Below are 25,489 nucleotides of genomic sequence, written 5' to 3' on the forward strand. Positions count from 1 at the left end.
AAGAATTAGGACTTCAAATGTATGAACAACTGAGTACCCGCTTTTCACCCCAATCCTGTTCTTAGGGCGTAACATTGTAGATGGAATCAGCTTTGTAAGAATGCTGGCAAGTAACAGATGAATCAAGTCCACTGAGTTGAGGTTTCTTCAAAGGAGTAGCTCCTTTAGAAGAACTTGAGAATCCAAATTTAAAAAGAACATTTCATTTCCATTTGCTGTATACCTAAAAGTGAATTTTTATTAAAAGCAGATCACATCGCTTCAGGAAATTCAGAAAACTATATCTAAATACACTGAAGGAAAGATATTCCTCATCAATTTAGATTCTTATAGCCTCATAAAGATAAAATGCAGATGAATCAGTTTAAATCAGGCCTTCATTAAATTTTAGAATTAGCTTTTGGAATCCCAACTATTGAGGTGTGCAGTGTCTGATTCCTGAGCATTGCGACAAAGCCATGAGCAGATAACGGTAGTGCATCGTTGCCAGAAATAACATGGGCTGCCTTTGGTTTGTGTTAATAAAGTATAAGACAACTTAAACTCCAATTTTCATATCAGAAATCCACCTCATTATAAATAATCTCAAACTCCCTATGTTATCAGCATTTTCCTGTGTTTCTTTGGTGAGCCTGAAATGTAATTTTCTATTTATGCTTCCAATGTAAATCTCCAATTTCTGGTTGGCCACTCTGGCACTAAGCCTAAGCTCTAATTTATTTCCATCTTTCCTTATTTCTTACATCAAAAGAGACTGTTGGTTTGAATAACAAACATTCAATAGACTTAGACGTGGGGTGGCAGGCGGCACAGGCATTACCTGTTTACCTTTTATTGCCTTCTTTGAATCGGCTTTTCTGGGAACAAAACCAATAAGACATGCTGTTCCTTCATCTAGTTTTTACCCAGGTTATTTATCAGGAGACATTCCTCCCCCCTTCCCTGTTTCAGCAAGGAGTGGCAGCAGGGTGAAGAATTCAGACTGGAACTAGGCTTCTGACCTGATATTATCATAGGTTATTGTTCTACCAAGTCATGCAGAATTTCATTGTCCTTAAGATTCTAGTTCGGGCTGATAATTGGTTTTGATTCCAGGAGATGCTGCTGCTAACACATTTGTAACCTGTAGGACAACAGTGTGCTGGGAACACAATGCACACTGTTTTAGCCTCTTTGAAACTTTGCAAAGGTTCTTCCCCACCTGCCTCCCCTTGCTGTCTTGCACAGTAATTGGCCTAATAAAAGGCAGAAACAAGAATTTATTACACCTTGGGCAGTACTTAAAACAAACTTTATTCTCAGGAACAGCAGTTATGTCTGCTTGCTGCTTTATATTTTGATATTTCCTCTAAATACTTAAGTCTGAATATATTCAAAGTCAAATTGCAAATCATTCAATTTCCCTGCTCCTTTCCTGGTTCCCCAGGTTGCCTCTTATGATATTCCATGTAAACACTGTATTTGGAAAGATACATAGATCAGCATCCCTAGAGTCACATGATCACCATCAATCTGTGAAAATAGCATGACTTAAAAATAAAAGTCTCTTAGTACTCTGCCAACAGGCTTTGGCATAATCTTGGCAATCACTTAGATTTTTTTTTTTTTTTTTTTTTGCTGTTGTAATTTTTCCCAAGTGGAAATAGTCTCATATTTTGCAGAAGTTGTCCAAGCTAGTGAACATCAATCCATCTTCCTGGGTACTAAATTCGTCAGCTGAATGTATTCAGTCCACACAGAAATCAGTAAACTGAGTGTGAAACTGCTTGGTGGCTGCTTCTTTCATCTTAAGAAATTGCAATACAAATTCCTGAAATCGTTTATGCAGGAATTTTTATTCTTTAAATCTTCCAGTGTTAAAGCAACAAGAAAACATTTAGAATGTCCTTTGGTGGAATCTTATTACACTTGTTATATATGTAAACTGATATTCTTTGATGCCAGCACGTTCGTTGCCCTTACAGAGAAATCTCTGCACAATGAAACAAAACAGAACGAAAGAGGACAAAATAAAATGTCAGTCTTTGCTGATTTGAATTAGATACATTAACAGATTGTCTGGTAACACAAATTGGCAATAATACAAAAAATCTACATATTACAGTATTTCAAGAAAAATAACTTCATTTGAATACAAAAGGATAGATACACTTTCTTTTTTCCTATAGCCACTCTTGTATAGTGGGTGTGTGCTCGCACTGGACTCAGTGCTGCTAAGATATACAGGGGTATGACTGGCTTGCGCTTTTGGAGGGGGCTGTTACACATGTGCATCACTAACATCGGACAAAGAAATCTTTCAACCAACAAGGGTTACAGAGCAACGTTCACTAAAGCACAGGTTGGAAGGGATTCAGGGACGGAAGCAGGCCAATATGGCAGCTTGTAACAGATTTCCTTATGCCCACAATGCACCTGACAGCAAAGAATGCTATTTGGTTGGTCCACACACTGGGCGGAGTCGTACTAGGGCGCACCACGCTAGAGTAGCCAATGTTTTTAGGTCGGTTGATTTGTTTGTTTTTTGTCTTTCCTGTTTGGGGGTTGTCGCAGCCTTTGCAATCCACAATATGCTCTGCAGCTGGCAATGTGATTTGCAGTGATAATATCAACAGCTGCCAACTCCTCTGGAGTCAGAAATTAACAGTCTTGACTCGGATGTGCTGTCCACGGGTGATAAATATGGCTTAGTTCAGTTAGGCCTTCTTAGTTTGTACACTGTCTGAGTGGGGGTGTCTGTATGTGTGTGTTTCCTATGTTAGTAGCAAATGTTTGGGTTGTGTCTGCTTTCCCACGGCACAGGCCCGTCCGGTGTGGCTGGAGGTGACAACTAGAACACCAGGGCGCTGGCGGTTCCCAGCAGCGTGGTCAGCAGCAGCAGCGCTGGGGAGCCGTGCGGGGGCGCACCCTGGCCAGAGTCGGAGCCGCAGCTGCCAGCCTCCTCGCACCGCAGCTTCTCGCAGAGGATGCCCGTGTATGCGGCCGGGCACAGGCAGCGCACGTTGTTGTGGCACGTCCCTCCGTTCTGGCAGTGCAGGAGCTCGTTGTCGCAGACATTCGCTGCAGAATGAAGGGGAAGGTAGGGGCGGGTGGGCGCGGGGAGGAGAAGCAGAATCAATTTAAGTTCATCTGGTACATCATGTTTTCAGCCTAAAAAAAAATCTTTATCGATCTTTGTGCTCCCCCCTCCCCTCCACAAACGAAGCCCGTGACTCCAATTTCCAAACAAATGTAGTGTTCTGCCTTTTTTTTTTAAATCATATTAGTCTTTTTCATGTAATTTTTTTGCTGCAATCTTGGATGTTATCATTGTCCGTTTGAGGCTATAGAATACAAAGTAATGCAATAGTCCTGGTTTGGCAGTATCTTTTCTTCATGGAACTGGGACCTGTTGTGACCTCTTGGGTTTTTAAAGGACAAGAGCCCGATGCAAGAGTGCAGATCTTTGAAGCCAGATGAATGGTATTTAAAATGCAAAGCAGTATTGTTAAAATGACCAAAAACCTCTAAGGGGTGGGCCATTCTCTCGGTGCGTGATTCCAGCGCTGCATGCATGAAGACAGAACCCACTGGGAGGCGTGGGGATGGGGGGGTGGGGATATGGGGAAAGTAGCATGCTCCAGGCAGGCGGCAGCCAGATGGGAAGAGAGAAAGCTTGTTTCATGGGAGGAGTGTGAGGAAAAGCAGTCACATTTGTCCCTGACAGCCTATTAAGGATTTTTATCACCTTGTAAATATGGGAAGTATAGCCCAAGGTTACCTTGATTTCTGGGAATAGTAATAAATGCAGTGGCAAAACCCTGATTACCAAAATTTCATTATGTCCATCAATTAATAGAATCAGTTTGAATAAATCAAGACAAGCAACTTCAGAGACTAGAATTCATTCACAGACCCTGTTCTGTAACTTTCACTTCTAATAATTTCTTATTTCTTCAAAATTCTGACTAACCTCATTAATTCCATGTCTTCTATTCTTTTAGACAATCACTGTTTCACTGATTTAGCAGAATGTTAAATAGAACCCAGGGAAATTAAAACAACAACAAAGAGTAAAAGAGCCAAGAATATTTCCCAAGCAACATATGCTGCTTAAGCACTTAACATATAGAACCCCTCTGGAATGAGAGGTGGGGGACAGAGCAGAAAAAGTAACTTTTTATAAATTGTAACATTTTCCATTTTTAAAAAATGTCATGGTGAAGTTTCCCCAGGGATGCCACATGAATTCAACAACACACTACACACTCATATACACATACCTAATATTACTATTAAGTGCAAAGTATTAAAATAAAACAACTCTACCCTCCAAGTAGTAACTCAATAGAGAACGTTGCCTTGTCCATTAATTATGTTCAACAGTCATGTCAGCTTCAAAAGAAGCTTCTTACACACAAACATGCCAGTGCTTTGTGTGCGAATGAACTTAGGAAAGATGGTGGTGGATACTCACATGGTGAATAACAGAGGGCCCTAAATAGTCCACTGTTTTACTGCTTTCCTCAACATTTCCTTGGTGACCTCTAACACAGCTGCATAGTGTATTGGAATAATTTTCAAATGTATCCACGCTTGCTATCTGTAAATGTCAGAAGTGACTATTAAGGCCTACTAAATCCTTCAGGCTCCAAATATTGATATGCAACGCAGTGTTCCATGGTTTCTAATGATTATATAAGCTACCTCTTATTGAGTGGCTTAGAAATCATAATATTAGAACCACATTATTTTATGAGTCATGGTTAAAAATGTCAAGATCTATAGCTGTGAAGCAAAGTCCACAAGTGTAGAGTGGTTAGCCTCATGGTCAAAACTGACAAAAGCCCTTGTGTTCGGCTTTAGTTAATTTGGAAAGCATATGTAGGTTTTCAGGATTTTATTTTGCTTACACTTGAAGAAATATGTTTAATTGGGGCAACATGGAATAAACAGATCCAGATAACTGTTTTCATCTAAAGTTAAAGATCCTCAGCATTTCTTGTTCCAGGCAGCAGAATGCTGAATGGGATATTTCCTTTCATTTGGGCACTAGAGGTAGGGAAATATCTGTTCCATCAATATCGATAATTGCTTGCCTTGAATAATTGAGAAGAAATCAATAGTTAATTACATATCACTCTCCTTTAGAAAAAAAAAGCTATTTTTCTTCTTCTTGGATGTGAATATAAATCAGCTGTTGAACAGAGGTTTCTTTTTTCAAGAAGCTGGTGATTAAGTTAAAATTCAATATTTTTCCTACATTTAAATAATTACCAGTTGATTTTGATAGTTGTGAGAAATTTAATAAATACACTAGGAACAAATATAGCCCAGAATTAGTAAGCTCATGGATTGGCAGGATATATTTTCTGTAGGAGATAAATAGAGAAAAATAAAACCTATAATATATTTCATTATTTATAATTCACTATAAAACGTATTACATTTGGTCTCTTGATTGTGCTAGTCCTCCAACAAACACAGAACTTTACCATACATACAGTGCTCTCTAACTGTTGAAATCATGTGCTAGAAGCACATCTAAACCTAATTATGGATCTTACCTGATATTCATAATTCATGCTCCATCTTCATGTCATTTTGAACCAAAATTGTGGTAGTTAATAAACAACTAGGTGGTTAACAAATATCACTAAGCTCTTCTTCAGTGTGCTCAACCTTGTACTAGACCCCACAGAGAAAATGAAAGAAATATAAAGCACGGTTTCTGCTATTATGGAGTTTAAATCTGGCTGGGACGATAAAATATCTACAAGAAATGATCTAAGACTAATTTCATTAAAATGCCCTTATTAATTCCATCCAGCTTAACCAATATCTGTTGTATGCCAGGCACCCTGCTATATTTTATGGTTGTAACTAACTGCCCTAAAGGAGTACATGGTTTGGCAGAAAATAAATGGAAAATAAACAAACACACAAACACACATTATGATACAATATAAAAAAATCTACAAAAAATGTCTTTACAAATTACTAGGGAAACTCACATGATATCATAAATAATTACTTTTGGGAAGATTAAGGGAGATTATAAAAAAGAGATTGTATTTGAACAAAGGCATTCATCAGGCAGATACTGGTAGAAAGACCATTATAAATAGGGAAACTGCATGAGTAAAGGCAAGGAGATGTGAAAGTGTATTGTATTGGTTTTTAAGCAATTGTCTCTCAACTCTAAATCCACCCTTCTGATGTTGAACTCTGCAAGTTGTCTGCTGGATCCCACCAACAGAGGGCACTAGAGGGAGCAGAGAAGGAAGGAGGCATGGAAGATCCTGTTTCCTTGATGCTGTTTGATGGTGCTTCTAGCAGTATTGCCCATCAATGGCCCTTCACACCAACAGCAACATGTGGTTCCAGTGTTAAGCTTTATTCATAACCAGCTTCATCTCACCCTTAGAGGTTCCTACACCAGCCTGGAAGCATCCCTTCCCTAGAGGTTTAAGCCTCAGCTCCCAGGAGGTTCTATTCAGCATTTCAGAGGCAGCTGCAGCAGCCAGCCATTATCCCATCTTAAAGGTGCAAGTTTCAGCTCTGTGGGGGTCCCTTTTATCCAAACTTTTACTTTCTGATAACTCCATCCTCTTTCCTATAATCCCTCAGTCCCAGAGTGATAGATGGTTCCTGCTTACTTAACACAGGAATTACTTCAGTATCCTGTTCTCATTTTAAAATTTCAAATGCTTTTTAAACCATTTGTTTTAATAAATTCTCTCTGTTGAAATACCTAGAAATGGTTTCAGTTTTCTGCCTGAAGCCCAGGTGAAAGACACATTAGTGAAGGATGCATGGACTGGTATGGCTGGATGTTGTGGGAAGTCAGGGACCTCGAACGGAGGGACCGGCTGAAGCCATGGCAGAAGAACATAAATTGTGAAGATTCCATGGACATTTATTAGTTCCCCAAATTAATACTTTTATAATTTCTTGTGCCTGTCTTTACTGCAATCTCTGAACATAAATTGTTAAGATTTCATGGATACATCACTTCCCCAATCAATACTATTGTGATTTCCTATGCCTGTCTTTACTTTAATCTCTTAATCCCATCATCTTCGTAAGTTAAGGATGAATGTCGCCTCAGGATCCTGTGATGATTGCGTTAACTGCACAAATTGTTTGTAGAGCATGTGTATTTGAACAATAGGAAATCTGGGCACCTTAAGAACAGGGTAACAGCAATTTTCAGGGAACAAGGGCGATAACCTTAAAGTCTGACTGCCTGTGGGCTGGGCAGAACAGAGCCATATTTCTCTTCTTTCAAAAGCAAATAGGAGAACTATCACTGAGTTCTTTTTCTCAGCAAGGAACATCCCTGAGAAAGAGAATGCGTTCCTAAGGGGATGCCTCTGAAATGGCTGCTTTGGGAACATCTGTCTTTTATGGTTGCAGATAAGGGATGAAATAAGTCCCCAACTCCGGTAGTGCTCCCAGGCCTATTAGGATGAGGAAATTCTCGCCTAATAAATTTTGGTCAGATCGGTTGTCTGCTCTCAAACCCTGTCTCCTGATAAGATGTTATCAATGATAATGCATGCCCAAAACTTCATTAGCAATTTTAATTTCATCTCTGTCCTGTGATCTCGCCCTGCCTCCATTTGCCTTGTGATATTTTACTACCTTGTGAAGCATGTGATCTCTGTGACCCACACCCTATTTGTATACACCCTCCTTTTTTGAAAATCACTAATAAAAACTTGCTGGTTTTGCAACTTGGGGGGCATCACGGAACCTGCTGACATATGATGTCTCCCCTGGACACCCAGCTTTGAAATTTCTCTCTTTTGTACTCTTTCCCTTTATTTCCCAGACCAGCTGACACTTGGGGAAATAGAAAAGAACCTATGCGAATTATCAGGAGTGGGTTCTCCCGATAGCTGGAATGATGGATGTGCAGAGGGAAAGGCAGATGTGGCCTGATTGTGAAAGTGCCACAGAACACATTGTGGAGTTTAGTAATAAGGAATGGAAAGCAGTCAAAGGCTGAGAAGGAGGGTGGTGTTTAAAAGAGAAAAGGAAGGTGAATCTAGAACAGAAAAAGGGCAGACTGGAGGGAAGCAGACCATACTTCAGTAGAATGGACTTGGACGAGGTTAGAACAATGGGGAAGGCAAGGAGGGAAAAGATTTGGAGACAGTTTATACGAATGGATAAGAGACATTCTAAGGTTCCTGTTTGGGGTAGTTAGATGCATAACAAAGAAATTTATTGAGAAAAGAAGATAGAAGGAAGAGTTTAGTTAGGAGAGAAATAAATGTTTTTTGGACCTATTGACTTTGAGAGCTGTCTAGGTTCTTCTGTAGCTGTTCTGTGTTAGTTGGAAAACTATTTAATGGAATAGGAGATAAGTCATCCTGGAGACAGAAATTTGGAGCTGGGGTGGTGGTCATCATTGTTGCAAAAGATGAAGCAAAAAGAGTAGAAGACCTCATCCTAGGATAATATAGACCAAGTAAAAATGAGGACTGCAGATAGAAAACTGAAGAACATCACCATTTAGGCCATTGGAAGAGAAAGAGCATAAAGAATTCTGAGAAGAAAACAATGTCAAGAAAATGCAGTGATCCTATGAAGGTATGAAATTAACCATAGACATCTTCCTGATGTGAATAACTGTATCTATGAGTAGACAAACTGGAAAAGTATGAGAAGAAGGGCAATTTGAGTTGGGCAAATGAAATATGCAAAACAAATATTGCATGTTCTTGATTGAATCTGTCATAAGGGGTTCTTGAATAATTGGAAAAAGGAATGAAAAATTTTGAAGAATTAACCTTTAATGGATGTCTTTGGATGTCAGTCTAAAGTAGTGGTTCTCAACACTGGATGATTTTGCTCCCATGGTTATTTGACAACGTCTGGAGACATTTTTTAGTTGTCGCAAGTGGGTAGAGAGGGCACACTACTGGCCACTGGTGTGTATAGCGAGGCCAGGAATGTTGCTAACATCCTGCAGTATACAGAACAACCCCCTACAATAAAGAATTACTTCTCAATTAGTGTAAAAGATAAAATGACAAGGCCTGGGTCAGGGCATCAGTCATAGCAATGAAGATGGGCAGTTGTCCCTGATATATTTTGGGGAAAGTAGAATAAAGAAACTTCATCATTTCTAGATCAGGAAGACAGTAAGTTTTCACGTGCTGAGCTGTGGGAATTAGAGGTGACTCTAAGTACTTGAATTGGAAATATAAGAGTGGATTATCTTCTTCAGGGAGTAAATGCAGGAGATTGGGATCTAAGACAGACCCTTTAGTACTGTTCACAATGAAAGGATGAGAGGAACCAAAAGCACCCCTGTCATGTAATTTGCTTTCATAGAAGCAGTCAAATCAGAGTTTGCAGGAAACTTTAGAAACCATGTAGATGAGCTGTAACTAAGAAAGCTGTAGGTAAGCAATTGAGAGTACAACTGGGACTAGAATCTAGCTCTCCTGATTTACAGATTACTGCTGTTCACGTAGAAAAGAGCAATCAGGAGAAATGTAGTAAATAATGTTGCATAGTGCCACATTCCATGCTTCTCAAGACATAGCCGACTTTCCCACTTACCAGGGAGACATGAAATAACTCTTCTATAGATACTCAGTAGATTTGCAGCTGTATTGACTAAGTGCTCTGCTTTCATATCACACTATGACTAGGCAGAGGTCTTTGTTGATAGCATCAACTGTTACTCATTCTAGGGCTTTACCACATTTTGGTGGAGCTCCAACTACAAATCAGCTCATACAGAAAATAGACCAGAAATGCCAATGTCTAGGCTGAAAATGGCACATATGCCTGCATTTATACTGTCCTTTCCTATTCCCCTGTACATAGGAGACTGCTATGGTTTGAACATGTGTTCTCTCTAAAACTCATGTTGAAATTTACTTGTCACTCTAACAGTATTAAGAAGTGGGGCCTTTAAGAAGTGTTTAGGTCATAAGGGCTCCACCTTCATGAATGGACTAATGCTGTTATTTTGGGAGAGGGTTTGTTATCATGGGGTGGGCTGACTCTTTCTTCTTCTCTTTCTCTCTCCACCCTTCAGTCACAAAATGCCTTCTGCCATGTTATGGGGCAACAAGAAGGCCCTCACAAGATGTGAGCCCCTTGATCTTGGACATGTCAGCATCCAGAATTGTGAGTCAATACAAATTTCTATTCATTATAAATTACCCAGTCTGTGGTATTCTGTTATAGTGCATAAGATGGAGTAAGTCAGAAGTATAACTAGTTCATCATGGGACTCTCTTGCACTGAACTTCAAATGCTTCTCAACACAAGGTTCCAGGCATCTACCATGAGTTGATAGTACTGGCATGAAGATAAACACCCATTTACAATCCTGGCATTATCTCATATAATCTTGCATAGAGTTGCAAATTAAAGATCCAAGTGAAAATTTCTACCCGACAGGCATCTTTCAGGGATCACTCTCTTTACTTGGTGCCCTGCTCTGTGGGTTTGCCTCAGACTGAAAACTCTAAAGTTATTCTGTCGGTGTATTCATTTTAAGCATGTCTCAACTCTCTCTTTATTGTTATTGAGAGTTTAAGAGTGTCCTATGTCAGTAAACAGAAAGGTTCATTTTAAAAATCCCTTATACAACACTTGATCCAGTACTGGATGCAAATAGTTATTTGCTAGACAGAATTCTTTTTGTTATGGTAAAATATGAGCCTTAGATGCCAGAAGAGCTAATACCACTTTGGTAATAGCTTGACTATATTCTAAATGATTCCTTTTAGTGTTGATAAATATAATTCATTTATGGAGTATCCAATATCACATAATATAATCTCCTGATGTTTTGATATTAGGAATGATTTCAAATAGAGCGACCAAGATAGTTTGTGGGATTTGACAGATGAGGTTAGAGTATTAATGTTAGGTTCAAACAGAGTTATGTGGCAAAACGTGTAGAATCCTGGTGGAAAAGCTGAAGTCAGTAAGGTGTTGTAACAGTTCTGATCATAGCTTTAGTAAGCAAGCCACAAGGTAGATAAATAAACTCTCACAATTGCCATGAGTTTACAAAAACATTTAGAATTTCCACAGTGAAAGAACAGATCAAGCAGTATTTCTTCCTCTCTTACTTCTATTTATGTTTCTTGCACCATCTTGGATGAGGAGCGACACAGGGATATAGCTAAATTATTTAATTCTTTCATTTATTTTTTTGGCAGATTTCTTGATTGTCACATACGTTTCCTCTTCTCAAACTGCAATCTACTGTCAAATGTGACTTACAAGACCTTGATTCCTTTCCCCTCTATGAGTTCTTTCTGGAAGGTATGGAAAAACTGACCACAGATGACTCCTTATGGTGAGAGGGTATTAGCCAGGACTTGGTGTTACCACTTGTTCTATTCTTTTATCTTTTATGAGCTGAAGGGTCACTTATTCCCATAAGGTCGTGGTGATCCATTACACTACCAAAGGGAAGTTATCTTTTCTCTGTTTGGGTTTTGTTCAACGTTATACATTTAGGTTCATGCTGTCAGTGAGCTGCTATGCTTGAGAAATGCTGGGCCTGTATTTATAGACTTGAAAGTTTCTCTTTTTGGCTTTGTCTCCTGCACTTCAAGGAATCGATGCAATGTGTTACCATGACAGCTTTTCCTGATGGTTGTATTAATAAAGTGACCTCTACCTTTACCACCTGAAAGAAGCCCAGGATTGCTGAGAGAAAGATGTTCCAAATTGTTCTCATCCTTTTCAAAGAAACATCAAAGAGTGAATAACCTCCACCAAACAGGCTAATAACAAAGGTATGTGTGCTACATTCAGGTCTGATTTAGGCATTTGAGACTGTGTGGCAGGGAGTTGAAGAGCTGTGATTATGACCCATTTATACAGCTTTTGCAGTTGTTTTGCTAAGTTGTGATATGTGAGATGGAAAACTGAACCTACAGGTTAGCTCCTGGGTGTGAAAGAAACTTTAGAGACTGTTACCACTTTTTGTTGTGGTGGTTGGAATTCTAGGTACACTAATTGCATTCCACCCCCACCCCACTACATTTTTTTCCCCTCACTTATGATCTGGTCTGGCCATGAGGGGTAGTATGGTGCAAAGGGAAAACACATTGGCTAAGAGTCATAAAACTGGAAAACCTGAGATCTAGGTGTGACTAGTCACCCATTTATGACAAGGCCTTAGACATATTATGCAACTACTTAGTGACATTTATTCATACATTTGTCCAACATCCACCCAGGCACTGTTCTAGATGGTGGACATATCGTGGTAAGCTAGACCCACAATGGAGCTGCACATGAGGGGCTTGTATTCTAGTTGCAGCTATAAAGTTAGGCTACAGGCTATAGGTTTGACGTTGGTATTTCTAAAATTTTCTCAAGTTTCATGATTTGCATGAATATTTTTAATGGAAAGCCTGTCATTTTGAAGGCAAAGTGTTAGGAATCCCTCCTCTTTTTGACCAAATATATGATGACGGTTGGCCTTGTGTAACAGAGTTCTTGGTGATGACTTAGGTGACTGTTTCTGTTTGATCTGTTTTGGTTCAGTCTTATCTGCTGTCCCATGGAACAGGGATAGGTTTTTTTCCCTCATACGCACTAAAAGCATGAGGTGGTATAAAGAGAATTAGGCTCAGATCCTGTGATTCAAGTCTCATCTCTGTAGTTAATGGGCTGGGTGAACTTGGGGAAATCACTTAACCTCTTTGTGCCTTTCTTCACTTCACAAGCGGGATAATAACACTTGTCCTATTTACCCGCCTAATAGTTGTTGGTAGCCTCAAGATGAATTATGTGGAGGTGCTCTAAAAAATATAAAACACAACCTAAGTATACTTTGTTAAAGTTCAATTTCTTCCTCAATCCACCCAGTGCTAGAATCTCAGGATGGAAGAATGAGGTGCTAATTCCTGTCTCTGCCAGAATAATGAATTAAACACTACCTATTCAATTCAAGCTACTTGAAGTACAAAAGGAAGCAAATGTCCTTCCTCAAAGACAGCATCTGTGCATGTCTTCTGCTGGTATGAATCTTGAGGTCAAAACATGCAATTCTCAAATATTTGTATTCAACTACTGCGTATTCTACAAAGCCTTGCAAGGTCACCTTAGAGTGGCAGTGCCCATTTTCTCAAAGATGACTTTTATATTCTCATTCAATGTGCATTCTCCTGTATCAATCAGAGCACATAAATAAGGTGTGTTTCCAGAGTAGCAGGGAGGGGCTGAGTTGCAGACCATCAACCTGCATCCACTGCTCCATAGCTCACCTTTTGTCTTGTGCAATGTTAATGGTGTAGGGGGCCAGGGGAGGTACAGATGCAAACAACAGACTGAAACCTGGTAGCCATCACGTGAAGACACCCTTGCTTTCCTGCTTTTAATTTACATTCAAGTTTGTCTGTATCCATCTGAAGACAGTGGTACTTTGGTGGCATGACCCTGTGTGACAGCATCCACTGTACTTGGTTTCAGCATAATGAAGCCAAGGGGCAGAGCTGAACTGGCTGTAGGGAACAATGTGGAAGCTGTTGGCTGGGTGGTTGGACACATGTAGGTAATCAACTGACCTTAGTGAGTAGCCATTCTATTCTTACTCATCTAATATTAAAGCCCCTGTTATGAGAGTGACACTTTCTCTTGCCAAACCATAGAAAAAACTGCTTAAAACACCATTAAAGAGCCTCACTCATTTAGAAGGAGACCATTCTGCAGTCCATAGTATCTTGGCTAGCATGAAAGAGGTGACAGGTGACTCTGATGCAGGAGCAGAAGGCCCTGCCCAAACATCCCTAAAATTTTTGGTGTTTGCAACCTGAAAAAAGCCTTTGCTGATATTGACAAAGAATGAATTCACCGAGAACTCTACAAGCTGAAGGCTGGGCACCTCTCCCAAAGTGATCATTAATGATGTATTGAAATCCTATTTAGGTCGACACCTTCAGACACAGACACAGGCAAGGTTCTCATGAAAATGGTGCTGAGAAGTCACAGACTTTCTCATCAGGTATCAGAAAATGCACTTGTCTAGTTTAATAAGAGTTGCAACCTCTACTCTTAGCCGAAGGTGAAAGATGGAATTCATAGGGAGGCATATTCACACACAATGGCAATACATATCAGGGTAAAAGTCATCATTTCAAAGTACATGACATTATGTCAGGATGAAAGGCAGATACAAAATGTTTATCCAGTATAATCTCCATAAGTACAGACACATAACTCTACATGTACCTGTGTAACATAAACCTTAGCAAAAATACTAGAATCAGTTGTACCAAAATGTGAACAGTGTTTATTTATGGCTGGTAGGTTTTCATCTTTATACTTTTTACTCTTTCCAAATTGCCTAGAATATAGTCCTTTGGTGATATTAAAAATGTTAATAAAATAAGTTGCTTTTTTTTGAGAAATATGTGTCTTTTACTGAGATAATAAAGGCAATTCAGTTAAGAAAAGAATCATGTAATTACATTTTATCAAATTTCAGTATTTGTGTTACTAATACATATTGCTAGTAGAACTACTGATTATCTCAGAAAAGGCATGCGTTTCTACACAATCCCATAACCATGAAGGGGTCTTAGACCTGATTCCTTGGCTTGCCAATGACTCCACAGCCTCAGATGTGAGTGGAACCATCAGAGCTTCCTGAGCTAAAGGGATCTCCAGCCCATTGGATGGCCATCTTGTTGGTAATTAGTAGAGACCGGTGCTAAATGAGTGGACATTTTTACATTTGTAGATTGAGCCACAGTGACAATTGGCTGAATATCTCACCACCTTTCTAGTAGAGGGGATCAAAGTTGAATTTAAACTAAAAAAAAAACAACAAAACTATTTCATGTAACTTGAGTTTGTGAAGCACTCTAACCTGCTGCCCTTGTATGTACCTGCACTATGTCTTTTACCTGTTTATTGTTGTTATGTCATTAGTATTCAGGCATGGAATAGATGCTAAATAAATAATAAACAAATAGGCCAGCTGTGGTGGCTCATGCCTGCAATCCCAGCACTTTGAGAGGCCAAGGCAGGAGGGTCACTTGAGCTCAGGAGTTCAAGACCAGCCAACATGGTCGAACTCTGGCTCTATTAAAAATACCAAAAAATTAGCTGGGCATGGTGGTGCATGCCTGTAGTCTCAGCTACTTGGGAGGCTATAGCAGGAGAATTGCTTGAACCTGGGATATGGAGGTTACCTGGGAGGTTGAAGCAGCAGAATCACTTGAACCTGGGAGATGGAGGTTGCAATGAGCCAACATTGCGCCAATGCACTCCAGCCTGGGAGACAGAGTGAGACTCTGACTCAAAAAATACAATACAATAAAATAAGATAAAATAAAATACATTAAATTTTGTTGTCTGCCTGTTTCTGAATGGTGGATGTCTACCTATTCTTAGTAGCTAGCTAGCTAAATGGGAAAATAGATAGAAAGCTTACAGGTTGGAGAGGAGGAAGTGGAAGGGATTTTTCCTTGCCGGCTTCCATTTTAGTTTCTGGGAAGTAGAAGATAAGGCTCTCTGCTGAGCATGAGGAGGCAGAGGTAGGGTGGATCTTGAAGGGAGAGGTGAAGTATTTGGCAGGGAATGGGAGAGGAAGCTAACTAGGAACACATGGAAAGCTTGCTGAGAAGCTTTGACATGCCAACTCAGGTTGGATACTATGATTGTCAAAGGTTCCCATACACATGATTTTATAATGGAAACATTAACAGGAAGATAATGGTGACTTGTATTAAGTCATTCTTCATGATACAATATACACCTGGGGAAAGGATGGAAGAGAGGAGAAGCAGCAAGGTGACTGGAGTTTTGAAATAAGAGATCAGGAACGTTCCTTTCATTTCTTTCTTTCTTTTTTTTTTTTTTTTTGAGATGGCGTTTTGATCCTGTTGCCAAGGCTGGAGTGCAGTGGCATGATATCGGTTCACTGCATCCTCCGCCTCCCAAGATTCAAGCCATTCTCCTGCTTCAGCCTCCTGAGTAGCTGGGATTACAGGTGCATACCACCAAGCCCAGTTAATTTTTGTAGTTTTAGTAGAGATGAGGTTTCACCGTGTTGGTCAGGCTGGTCTTGAACTCCTGACCTCATGATCCGCCTGCCTTGGCCTCTCAAAGTGCTGGGATTACAGGCATGAGCCATCGCGCCCGGTCTTCCTTTCATTTTTCGTTAAGCAAAATGTATTAGCTCTCATTATAATCTGGGCATTGCTAGTAATATAAAGGTGAAAACAACATGGCCCTGAGGACCTGAAGGATCTCATTGACTTTTTTTTTTTAATTGTGAAGGTGATTAGTTAACTCTGGAACACAGGGTAAAGGAAAATCCACATGGAGCTGTTCTTTGTGGGAGTACAGCAGAGGTGAGAGACCATTATGGGAACATAGAAGAACTCAAGTAAAAGGATTTGGTGTTCTTTGAAATGATGTTGGAATTATGAAAGACAATCTTTCCAACCCCATACAGTGCTAAAGACAAATTTTTAAAACATTCTACATTCTGGCTAAGAGGTAGGAAAATACTACAGGACTTTCATATCCCAGCATTAAGAAATGCAAGTATCTGCAGCTGAAAGGAGATAATTGTGTCATTAATTCAAATACGCGTTTTTTTAAAGGCAGAATTTCAATGCCTTTGAGCACTTTGTAAAGCTGAAATATGATTTGAGGTTCCTGTTTGTCAAGCTATAGCCAAATGTCTCCTTAGAGACTTAATTTTTCCTATATATACTTGGCAGGAGTGTTCTAAATATGGTCTAAGCCCTCTTAGGATTTTTAAACAGCAGGGATATTTAAGTATGAAAAATAGCTACTGAAATCACACAGCAGTAACTTTTCTTAATGATTTTTTTTTTCCAGGGAATCACTGTAATTCACTCTTGTCTGCTGTGGCATTGCTGTCACCATAACCACCCCCTGACAATGTCAAACCAAGTCTTGGGAGGTGATTTTATAATGTCAGGATGAAACAAAGCCATTTTCCTGTTAATGCCAATGTCAAGGCAAAATGAATTGGTGTCAATAAATTCAAGGTGAGGAAAACAACATTATGGAATCACGAGAAGGTACAAAATGATGACAGGAGTCATTTAGGGAAGCCTGATTCCAAATAAAAATGACTGCTAATTTTCAAAAGTATATTTGCTACTGCACTGGAGACCAAACATTTAAATTTCCTAAAATGCATTAGCAAGGCTAAGAAAGGACAAAGAGGTTAAGATTATAGACAAGTCCTAAGCATACCTTTTCCATGAAGTTGATGCTGACTATTGTAACTCACACCGTCTTTTCCACTTACAAATTCCTGAGACACTCAACATTTGAACCCCAACATTTAGTACTGAACCATTTACTGTAGTGGTGTCCAAAAGTCTGGATTTGAATACTGAGATTACCACGCATGGCTCTTCTGAGCCTCTATTTCTTCATCTGTAAAAGAGGCCGCTTCACAGGGCTGTTGTGAACATGAGAGGTCATTCAACTCAATGATTATTATTAAGTGCTTTGTAAGTGCCAGGCACTGCTCAAAGTCCTACAGTAAAAGACAGACCGTCAGAGTCACAGAAATGGTAATTGTTAATATAGGTTCATGCTTTTTATGTCTCATTAGGTAATGAAGTTTCACATAGTGCATATTCCTGTATCTTCTAGTTCACTTTTATCATTAGCAAGTTCTAGCTTAATGAATACTTGTCAATTGAAAAAAAAAATCATCTTTCACTCCTACAATTTCTTGGATGAATCAATAGCTGCTTACCTGTTGAAAAGATCTATTTGTTCGTTTTTTTAAATGATGAGAAAAATAAACAAGAGCCCTTATTAAAAGAAAAAAATCGTTTAGGTAAAGACAGCGGTGTCAGACAAGCTCATGGGTAACATTAAGTAGTTCTGTGCAGTATAACTTTTACTAAAACCAAGCTTCAAACATGCGGCAGAAAGGGATGTGCTGAATTCTTTCCTAATATCCAAAGAAATGCTTTCTTAATTGGTTAAGAAAAAGGTATTTGGGTGAGAACAGATCTGCTTAGTGGACCTGAAAAAGTGGGAAATGAAGTCATTACAGGCATGTAGGAGGGTATTTTACAGCTTTTCTGAGAAGAGCAAGGCTGTTGTGTCTCAGGAGAGAGGTGAGCTACTTAAACCAAAATCAGAGTCTGGCAAAAAATGTGTGGAAGCTATGCCTTCAGGGACTTTCAGATCCAGCAGCAGAAAGAAAAAAAGTTATGAATTGGTTTGGATACAATTGGGAGACTATGTATGGTATTTAAAAGACAGGGAAAAGATGTTAGAGCTTCTCTTTGAAGCAGACTAAGACATACCCAGGTTAGATTAAGCAGTGATGAAAAAAGACTTGGGTGGACTCGTTAAAGACTAATCACATGACGTGCTTTAAAATATCTTGTCCTAACACATTTCACTTTCCTCGACATTTCTTACTCTATTTTCTGAAGATACGTACTTTTATATGAATAGGGAGTTATTCTAGAATAAAAGCTCCACGAAGATAAGAATTTTGACTGCTTTCTTCATTGCTGTGTGTGCAATGCCTAGAACAGCGCTTGATAACAAACTGTACTCAGTGAATATGAGTATTTTGAGTGAATGAATAAATGAATTTCATAGATAAAAATGACATATTCCATATCCATTGCTTCCTCTTTACTTCTAAAATAGCTTCTCAACTGTGTCTATTCTATATCCCGTAAATTAAATTGCACAGACATGCTACAGCCAGATGGGGCTTCCTCACAAAGTGTTGACACAATACTTCTCACTCATTCTCTCTCTCACAATCTTCCATGGCTCCCCACTGCTAACTGCAAATACTGTAGTCAGGACCTCCCACAATGTGTTCAGAATCTCCCCATCATGTGCTTTTACTCCACAACAGAAAATGTCTACTCCTGGATCATATACTCATTGTCTTAAACATACATACCTCCTTCCTGACACACATATGCATACACGCACAATTAAAATTAACAAGTTATAATTAAAAGACCAGAAACATTTACATCTGTTATCTAATTGAATATATCTAATAATCTGGCAGGTAGGTTTTATTGTTATTAGTATTACTTCAATTTTATGGGAGACCTGTGGATCTTACGTAAGTGCCCCCGGCGACTGAGCAGCAGAGGCAGGATCAGAGCTGAAGTCTTTCTGTTCGCAAAGCACTGTCCATGCTCTTTCTGGTCCCTAGACTGCCACATGCCGGCCCTGTAGAGGTGTCTCTGTTCTAGATATGTCCTTCCTTAAACTCTCCACACATTCTTTAAGGTCTTGCTCATGGACAAGCCCCACCATGGAAATTTATTTCTGTGAGTGTTTAAGCCTTCGGATACTATCTTTCCTTTGAAGCCTTATGGCAGATGATCTAGATAAAGATATAGACATAGATAGAAATGTAAGCTTTATTTGACTCTGCAACATCTACAACAAACACTCTTTTTCCATGTGCATTTCTTGTCTCCTCAACTAAAATACAAGCAATCTGAGGGCAGGCCATTGTCTTGCACCTCCTCTCATTGTCCACACAGAACAGTATGGTGCATGACAGAGCAGGCCACGTACAAGCACTATTCCTTAAAGGTAGTAGACACCTTTTTCATCTTTACAGTCTCAGATATCTATTTTACGTTTGAATCCTAAGTATCTATTTTTTTTTTTTTTTCTGGTACCTAACAGGGGATTCTCAATGATTTCTTTTCCAATGATGATTTTTCACGTGACTTCTGCATTTCTAAGGTCATGGAAGGATTCAATAATTCCTGAGACTGTAATTGGAAATAACCTGGGTTTTCATTAACGCCTCCAAGTACTGGTTTCAAAAAAGTCCCTTTGCTAGCAGTTTTTAAAACTTTGCGCTTCTGTTTCTTGTATTGTGGTGAGAAGAGCAGTAGAGGGAGACAAAGAGGACAGAGAAGGAGAGGGAGTGTGGGGTTGGGCCGACCTGGCGACAAATGCCACATAAGCCTATGGAGGGACATGAGGCCCGCCCTTCCCAGTGGGCATCTCAGCTCTGCTTGTTTAGGGGTAGGGATCATGTTTAAAATTTAAAACCTTCAAAGTCTTAAACTAAAACTGTATCTTGGATTTAGCTTCTTGTATCAGAGTGATGAATGAATCTCACGGACTTCCCATAAAAAGATGCAGGAGGGTGGAAGGCAGATCCTCCACCTATTGCTCTCCCATTACCATTGGAACTTGGCCTGAGGCTGAAGCTAAGACCCTGCAGGGACAAACACTTTCCTTGTCACTGGATACGCTGCTGCTTGGTATGCTGTGTGGCCTCACTTGGATCACTTTATCTGGTTTTATCTTCCAGGGTTCTAATTGTTTTTCATTTGTTGTTCCATGCAGGCCTCTTGGTGAATCTAGAGTTCTTTGTTCCCATTCCCCCTTTGTTCCGTGGGTTCCTGCTACCTGTCGCTGCTGCACTAGCCCCTTCATATATGTCTGAGTTACTCATTTCCATGCTGGGCTTGCTTTTTACACCCCGGGCCCCAACTAGGCAAATATTTTGAACATCCCTTCAGCCTATCAGGATCTATTTCAGGCTGGTCTCTGTCCTGTTTAATCGGGCAATTCTTTTGTGCTAATGATGTGACTGATTATAAATCTTTATGCTTGTTAAATCTACCTATAAAGTTTAAATACTGTAGTCTAAAGGCCAAGGCTACGGCTGGCCTGGCTTTCACAAGACAAAGCAAGGCAGTTTATTCACAGATTGCAAAGAAAGAAAAGATTCACAAGGTGGGCAACAAAGTTTTTCTGAGAGTGTAAAGCTGATGCCTCTATTTATGTTAACTAAAGGGGAAGAAACACACTACTCAAAGGATATTGAATTAAGGGTAAGGTCATTACAGCAGACTTGAATACTGAAGCCTTCACCCTAACTGCCACCAATTGCTTTTAATTTTTAGTAAACGATTACTAGATGCCTCCTTTTTGTATAGTCTAGGAAATAAATTATGCATTTTCAAAATAACCTCCCAAATCCACCAAATGAAAATGTATCTAAAAGTGAATACATTGCATTTTTCTGTATTGTGGGCACATGCTGATTTTTACGGTCACTGTTGATATGAAGAAGAAATAAGGACTATCATTTAGTAAACATATGGAAATGACTCCTAAGGGCATAATCAGGGTTCTTGTCTTGTATAGACTGGTGAGTAAACTGAAAATAAATCTTACAAGCCACAAGTACATTTTGGTTCTCAGTAATTTTCTGATAAAAACTCTTACATTTTCTTTTGATGTAACAAATAGCTAAAAATGCTTTAGTTAATATTATAGATTATTCATTTTCTATTTTAAATTTATTGCTTTATTTTCTGCGAACAAGTGAAAAAAAAGGTTATTATGGAATGAAATTGTGTCTTATTTTTTCTAGCGTTACATAACTAATAAGATGAAAATTTTAACAATTCAGCCAGTAAAGAATTACACCAAAATCTTAAGATAAATGGAGTTTTATTACCAAGTTATAAACAACATGATATAGACTGACTTTACAATGCTAACATCAATAGATCCTTAACTATATTGCCAAGAGCAATAAAGTGAGAATAATGGGAGAGATTGGATGACCACATGAAAAAGGAAAGAGTTTTCAGTGATTTCCAACCTTTATCAGTTAATTTCCTAAGAAGCATATAACGAATTCATGTTGATGATGAGTACTTGCCCAATGACATCCAAATGCATGATCAATACATGCTAACTAGACTAGGAATCTATCACAGAACATTCCTAATTAGAAGTTAGCCAAGGTGCAATGAAAATCTGAGCTGACATGAGGAAAGGGAGGGGAGAAACCTAGTTTCCTGGTTTGTTTGATAATGTAGCTAAGAGTCCATTGGAGGTAGGCTGGTATAATTTGTCTCTTCCCCACTGTATGGAGAAATTGCAAGGATTGTGGAGTTACACAGATCTAGAGTCCCATCTTGCATCCTCAACTCATTAGCTGTAGGGTGTTGGCAAAGCAAGTGACCTCACTGAGTCTTGGCTTCTCTATCTATAAAACAGGCACAGCATGTTTTCACTATAAGGCAGTTTTGAAGATGAGAATAGGTACCAACAAATAAAAATCTTACCAACAAATGGTAACTCTGTTGATTACAGAGAGGTCTAAATGAGATATATATGAAACATCTGGCAAACAGTAAGAACTTCTTAAATGTTAGTTCCTTTTCTCCTTAGAAGAGATATTTAAAAACAACAACAAAAAACCTCTACATAGTTTGGTTTCCTGTTTGGGAAATTAAAGGAAAAGCACATGTTGATACGCCATTTAATGTATCACATTTGGTGGTGGAGGGTGAGGTTTAAATTAAAACAGGCTAATAATAATAACAAAAGCAAACATCTATTTATTGAGCACTTGGTTTGGTATCAGGCATTTTTCTAAGTGCTTTTCGTGTACTGGTTAATCCTTTTAACAATCTTACAGGAAAAGAACTTTTAAGAGTTTGACAGGTGAAGAAACCAGGACTTGAGGAGGGTAAATAATCTCTCTAAGGTCACACAGGTAGTGGGTAGCAGAGCCTGTATCCCACCCAATTCTGTGAGCTTAATCACTTTGCTATTTTGCCTGATTGTTCTGTTCTGTTCGAGGTCTACATGCTGGAATGCTGTGACTACTACTACTTTTGCCCTTGTTTCTTTCTCCACCAAACAGAAACTGGTAGGAACCATTATACAAGGCATCCATGTGACAAGGGCAATAGAAAACAGAAAAAGTTCATCCCTGCTTCAGACCACCTGGAAATTTAGATTTAACACTTTTTCAGCAAAGGCAGGCAGAGACTATGACAGATCCCAAATCCATCTATTTTCATTACCTGCATTGCTCCTAATGGTCCAAGCCACTAACACCCCTTACCTGGTCTACTGTAATCTTGCTAATTACAAACCTTTCCCTTTCCTTCTTGCCTCTGCTTGCAATCCATTGTCCACAAAGTAGCCAGTGTTATTTTTTAATTTAAACTCCTATGTCATGGCACTCCTCTGCTCAAGGCCCAGTGCACTTGGAATAGAATCCACGTCTCTAGGCCAGGCGCAGTGGCTCACACCTGTAATCCCAGCACTTTGGGAGGCCAAGGCGGGCGGATCACAAGGTCAGGAGATTGAGAACATCCTGGCCAACATGGTGAAACCCTGTCTCTACCAAAATACAAGAAATTAGCTGGGTGAGGTGGCACACACCTGTAGTTCCAGCTACTCAGGAGGCTGAGGCAGGTGACTCGCTTGAACCCGGGAGGCAGAGGTTGCAGTGAGCCGAGACTGTGCCATTCCAGACTGGCGACAGAGCAAGACTCCACCTCAAAGAAAAAAAAAAAAAAAAGAATCCACACCTCTAGTGTTGGCCTTCAAGGATGGGTGACCTGGTGTTTATCTCCCTCTTTGCATCTTAGACCACCTCTCCCTCATCAGCACCCTCCAGCCGTACTTGCTTTCTTCCATTTTCTGAACTGGCCTAGCTCCTTCCTGCCTTTTAGTTTTTGCAGGAGGTGTTTCCTCTGCCTGGAACACTCTTCCTCTAGAACTTTCCACGGTGGGCTCTCCTTAACACTTGGGTCTCAGATGAAGCTCTCCCTTCTCAGAAAGACCTTCAATGACTATGCAGTCTACAGCGGTCTTTGCTCACTGTTTCTTTCTTTCCCTGTTTTCCATGTGCCTCCCACCAGCGTATGAGCCCCTTGAGAGCAGGGTCTATGTATGTCTTCTTACCACAGTATACTCAATATCCAGAGCAGTGGCTGGTATAGAATTCACGCTTGTTACACATGTATTGAATAAATTAGAGCCTTCTCCGTCTTGTTTCACCCAGCACCCATCCTTTAAGGGCCTAAAAATAGGGCAGGGATAATGGATTTTGTGGAGGCTGCCCTGGCTGGGATGGATTTTAATTGCTCTCTTACTCTAGGATTAGATAAACTCTTCTGGCCTTCTGAGCTCTAAGACCCAGTGATAACTATTGAACACCATTAGCAGCCCAGTACACTGGGCTGCCAGACCCTCTAGAGTTAAATATCTCAGGATATGTCACAGTAGTGTTGTTTTATGCAGCCTTGCTCCAGGGGAATATTATGCACATGGCAATCCAGCAGCAAATTCCCCTCAGAGAAAGGATCATTCCTCGTGATGGATGGACAGTTTCCAGCATCAGTTTTCACAGCTAGGCTACCTCCTAATTTCGAGTTTGGTATAAAAGTGAAAGCTGAAAGATGTACTGCTGTCAAAAAAAGAAGCTATCAAATAATTACAGCTATTATTTCACATAGAGCTGCCTTTTTCCCTGGCAGTGCAGCCAAGTTGCTGGGAATATAAATATTCGTAAGAAGTCAATATTAAACCATGGGCCATAGAGGAAATAATTTCATTTCCTAAATAGAAAACTATTGGATTTCTTTGTGACATTTAATTGCCAAAGTTTTTCCAAAGTGTAAAATCTGTCCTGCCTGGTAAAATATTATCTGTGAGGGCTCAGAAGGAAAGCTGAGGAGAAATGAGCTCACCTCTTTCTGACAATAAGAGCAGAGGAACGATGTCATGGTAAATGAGGCTACTAAAGACCTGGGAGTGCACTCATGATGAACTGTCAGCTCAGCACTGTGTGGGGCATGGTTTGATGGCATTGCACTGGGGCATGAGCTGAGTTTTATGAAGCTCACAACGAGAACCCAGACTAGCCATATATGACTCTGAAACTCTGCCCCTGATGAAACGGGCCTTAGCCTGCATGCTCATTGTACTGAGAACTGTTTTCTAGCGGTTTTCCTTTCCTGACAAAGCAAATTATTTTCTAATCTTATCTTAATATTTTAAAGAAATGGAAAAGAACAAAGTGAGAAATTAGGAGGAAAAAAAAAGAGAGCCACACTTGTACTTTTATACTTCAAAAATTCATTTGCTCTCCCTGAGTGTACATCGGGCTAGTTGGAAAAGCTAGGGATACTGAATTGTGATTTAAATTTCCCCACTGGAAAATCCACAAGCAAATCATTTGCCCTAGGAGTACCCGGCTGGTTCCATCTTATAATGCTGCTGTGAACACTTGTGTTAAAACAGTCCAAAACCATGTATTGGGACAGCTCGTTTGAGCAACGTTCTAGGTTGAAGTGCTCTATTCCAAAGGTGTTTTAACAAACTCTCTCCTGCTGGTTTCCTGCTAGCGTCAATGCATAATAAATTTTGTCAGGAGAAATCAGTGGTGATGCTGCTAAGTCCTCCCCCAACCTGTAAAGAATCATTAATCTTGACTGCAAATAATTCCAAATGACTTGAATGAATAGAAATAACCTCAAATTGAATTGAAAATACATTTTTTTTTCTTTTGGCAACTTTTTATTTTTTACCCCTGCCTTTTTTCCTCCCCCATCTTCTCTTTCCGTTCTTTAGGCTGACATCTCTGTATACTGGCAAGGGTATTTTCAAAGACTCTCCAACAGCTGTGAAGGCAGAGAATGGGATCTTCTGAAAGTATGTATTCTATTTTGAGGCTGAA

At 39.6% G+C, this 25,489-nt stretch overlaps 1 protein-coding gene across 3 annotated transcripts in view; it reads right to left on the reverse strand.

Moving 5' to 3' along the window:
• Positions 1–221: 221 nt before the first annotated feature.
• The window catches only part of NTNG1 (netrin G1), a 358,486-nt gene continuing 333,218 nt past the window's right edge, over positions 222–25,489 (reverse strand). For 2 of the 3 annotated variants that reach the window (XM_033196679.1, XM_033196683.1), the window contains one exon: positions 222–3,060. In XM_033196679.1, coding sequence (XP_033052570.1) covers positions 2,831–3,060 — 230 coding nt within the window. In that variant the 3' untranslated portion in view covers positions 222–2,830. The remainder of the gene's footprint in view (positions 3,061–25,489) is intronic. The other variant, XM_033196680.1, reaches the window with a different exon arrangement.

Source organism: Trachypithecus francoisi, unplaced genomic scaffold, assembly GCF_009764315.1.
Source record: "Trachypithecus francoisi isolate TF-2019V2 unplaced genomic scaffold, Tfra_2.0 Lachesis_group5, whole genome shotgun sequence".
NCBI lineage: Eukaryota > Metazoa > Chordata > Mammalia > Primates > Cercopithecidae > Trachypithecus > Trachypithecus francoisi.